A 3,285-nucleotide genomic window follows, 5' to 3' on the forward strand; every position below is an offset into this window, starting at 1 on the left:
GCTGCAAAACAACGAAACACAAGCACAACTTCCTCTCCCATCCTCTTCATCGCGCGCCTTCTTAATAAGGAAATCCAATCCAAGCCGTTCCTCGACAACCAACCAGAATCGTCTAGTTGTTGTTCTCTTCGTAGTGGTTGTCCTTCTCATAGTCCGGTCGCACATAGCAGAGGATGCTTCCGACGTACTCGACGCCGATGAACACACTCGGGTACGCTTTAGTGAAGGGCAAGTTCAACGGCACCACGCCGTCAGCGTCGCTAAAGGTGCGGCATGCGACCTGGTCGATAGGCACGTGCGAGGCCGAGCCGTCGACGAAGACTATGTATTCGACGTTCTTGGCATCAATCTGCGTGAGCTTGTTCATCTCGATGGGCGCGGGCTCATAGTAGATTTTGCCGCCGTCGGGGCCAGCGCCGATGGCTAGGGAGAGGCCGATACCGTAGCAGTTTGAGGGGACAGTAGTACGCTGCTTCTGCTTGACGGGGCTGGCGGTGGCGAGGACGGTAAGGGCCGAGGTAAGGAGAATGGGGTTGAACATTTTGGCGGATGTGTTCTTTTGGAAGCAAAGTCGAAAGTGGATTTCGTGGGGGGCTCTGGTGATTATTCCGAGAGTGGAGAGAGCAGACTTCGTCTAGAGTGCTGCTGAGAGTGATGAACTAGAATGATGAGAGTACCGGCCATCGTAGTGAGCAATCTCCTCCTCTTATATATCTTCTGGACTCGTTGACCTTGCGGTGCATTGAGAGGAAGCAATGCCGCATGTATGGCTCTGTCACTGCGGCGACATGCAGATTACGTCACTCGCGTTTGCTTTTAGCCTCGAAAGCAAAAGAAAAGAGTACTAGTGGACAAGGGCTTTGCCATCTCGGGTGATGCTGACACGAAGATCACAGTCTACGACGCCGAATGTAGATGTTCATCGGGAGCTGCTGATGCATTGGTAGTCTCCTCGATCACAGTATCGACCTAAATACGAGTCTCCAGATTGTCCAACGCCTAAGGGAAATGTTTGAATATTTTGCGAAAGAAGCCCTCGAACGGCAGAAAGGCAGCCTCTAAAAATAGAACAAATGGTGAAGCCGAGCTGAAAAGATCTACACTACTGTAGTCCTAAATTTCCTTGCTCCAGAGTCGCGTATACAACTAATCAAAGACCCAGGGTCTCTGCTTTGCCTTGCACAGAAGGTCGTTAAAGTGGATAGGGCGGGCGGAGTATTCATTTCGTGCGAAAGCGACATTGCTCGAATTCCTAGATCTCACAACGAGAATACACCTCACAGCGAGAAGACATCTCACAACGCCTCACATTGTAAGGACACCCCCCGAAGTCACATGTAGACCGACCCTTTACATTTGTAAGGACAATTCACTTATTAAGCTGCCCTATCTACGTTGACGCCTTTTTGTACAAGGACCCCATTAGGTTGTTGTTGTTGTTGTTAGTGTTCCTGGTTTTGCAACGTTCGTCTATTGCACTAGCAGCCGTCTACAACTCTCATGCGCCGACCTTCCATCTGAATAGACGACTCTAAAGATCGGCAATGAACAATGCTAAATAAGCTTTTCCTTAGGAGGTTGTTAGAGAGCTTGTTCTGGGTACCCGGGTACGGACTAAATGACCCTAAGCGGCCATTGGGAGAATGAAATTTATTCAACATCATTTATTAAACGACCTCGGGAGAACTTATCTGACAGAGTACGTATGTGGATTGCACTCGACACCGCTAATACCGGCTTCGGATATGAAAGGTAGCAAAGACTTCATACGATGAAGATAGATTAAAAGACGATGAGAAACAAGCACCTTCAGTTGTCTGTTGCATTGATATGGATTATCAGATCAATGGCTAACAAAAGTCTCTGGTCGAGCAGTGTCGTGAAATGGTAGATGAGAACATTAGATGCAGTCTGCCTGAACCTATCCGAAGTATCTCTGAAGTAACAGCAAAGCAAACACGAGGACTTGGTCCTACTTTCCATAAGCACAACACCTCGCTTCATCATCACAGTGCCCTCCTAAAAGAGGCCCATCGCTGTCCCAAGACAAACGTCTACTCGCTGTCATCAATAGTGTAGCAGAGGACGCTGCTAACGGTCGCGCCATAATCGCTAATGTGCGTAGGCTTCGCCTTGGTGAAGGGTGCCCCGGCGGACACGACGCCGGCGGCGTCCTTGTAGGCGCGGCACTCGACCTTGTTGATATCGGCGATGTTGGAGGCTGTGGAGTCGTCCTGGTTGAAGGAGATTTCGAAGACGTCGTCGTGGTCGATCGAGGTCAGCTGGTTGAGCTCGACGCGCAGCTGCTGGATGTACTCCGGGCCCGGCGGAGTGCCGCCGCGGATCATGATGTCGATGCCGTGGTAGGTGTCTCGGATGGCGACTGCGGCGGCACGGCGCTCAACGGGGCTGGCGGTGGCAGAGAGGATGGCAAAGGCCGCGGTGAGGAGTATGGAGGTGAACATTGTTGTGGATTTTGGAGGGAAGAGAGAGGTTGTTGGGTTTCTTGAAGAGGAGATGGAGTTGAGTTGGCTAGAATGCTGGATTGTTGGTGGTCTATAATGATGAGTATCAAAACACTGCGATGGGCTTCCCTACTTATATTCCTTTTTGAAAACATACTATGTTTACAATGCAGCCCATTAGAAGGAAGCAAGAGCGTATGCACGTATGTTACATGTTATTACGTCACCTTATGGTCTCACAACCTTCTCCTGACGTCGAAAACAAGAGGCGCTCGGATGCCATACGTCAGGACGGGTCCAAGTAAGAGGAAACATGATGGATAGTACCCCAAAAGGTTGAAGGAATGCTGACACGAAGGTAGTTGTAGGTATAGCATTCGGGCCTAGGTGGTCTCGAGGTTAATGGTACCTTCTCTATTCATCTATTGGCTGTGGCCGAAGATGACTCGCTCTACACACAATGACACGGTAAGGACTCGTATTGTGACTGTTGCGATTAATATGCTTCTCCAACCTTGCTTAAATGGGCAACATACGAGTCTCCATGCCGAGGGAAATTGCTTAAATCGCCCAAGGCAAGCCCTGAGATGACAGAACTACAGCCTCTAAGAGTAAATAAAAATAGATCGTAGGTAGGATGTCAAAAGCTTGAAAGGACAAGGAAGGGGGAGTCTTTCTTAGTCTGTGTTGGGTGGTTAGGCTCACATAGCCCGCAGCCCTAAACTCTGTTAAATGTTGGTGGCAATGGTGCATAGCGTGGACAGGCAAGGGGTACATAAATAGGGTCTGTCCACCCTCCGAGAAAAAAAGGGGAAAAAAA

At 49.6% G+C, this 3,285-nt stretch overlaps 2 protein-coding genes across 2 annotated transcripts; both read right to left on the bottom strand.

The window, feature by feature from the left end:
- Positions 1-110: 110 nt before the first annotated feature.
- Positions 111-588, bottom strand: K489DRAFT_383931 (uncharacterized protein; the record flags this gene model as incomplete). Its single annotated transcript, XM_033605736.1, has 1 exon — positions 111-588. The coding sequence occupies exon 1, from the start codon at positions 539-541 to the stop codon at positions 113-115; it is 429 nt and encodes a 142-aa protein (XP_033456075.1). The 5' UTR covers positions 542-588.
- A 1,466-nt stretch (positions 589-2,054) lies between these two features.
- On the bottom strand, positions 2,055-2,465 carry K489DRAFT_412976 (uncharacterized protein; the record flags this gene model as incomplete). The annotated part of the gene is made up of 1 exon (XM_033607991.1): positions 2,055-2,465. One exon carries the CDS (start codon positions 2,463-2,465, stop codon positions 2,055-2,057), a length of 411 nt encoding a protein of 136 aa, XP_033456076.1.
- Positions 2,466-3,285: the final 820 nt, after the last annotated feature.

Source organism: Dissoconium aciculare, assembly GCF_010015565.1.
Source record: "Dissoconium aciculare CBS 342.82 unplaced genomic scaffold K489scaffold_14, whole genome shotgun sequence".
NCBI lineage: Eukaryota > Fungi > Ascomycota > Dothideomycetes > Mycosphaerellales > Dissoconiaceae > Dissoconium > Dissoconium aciculare.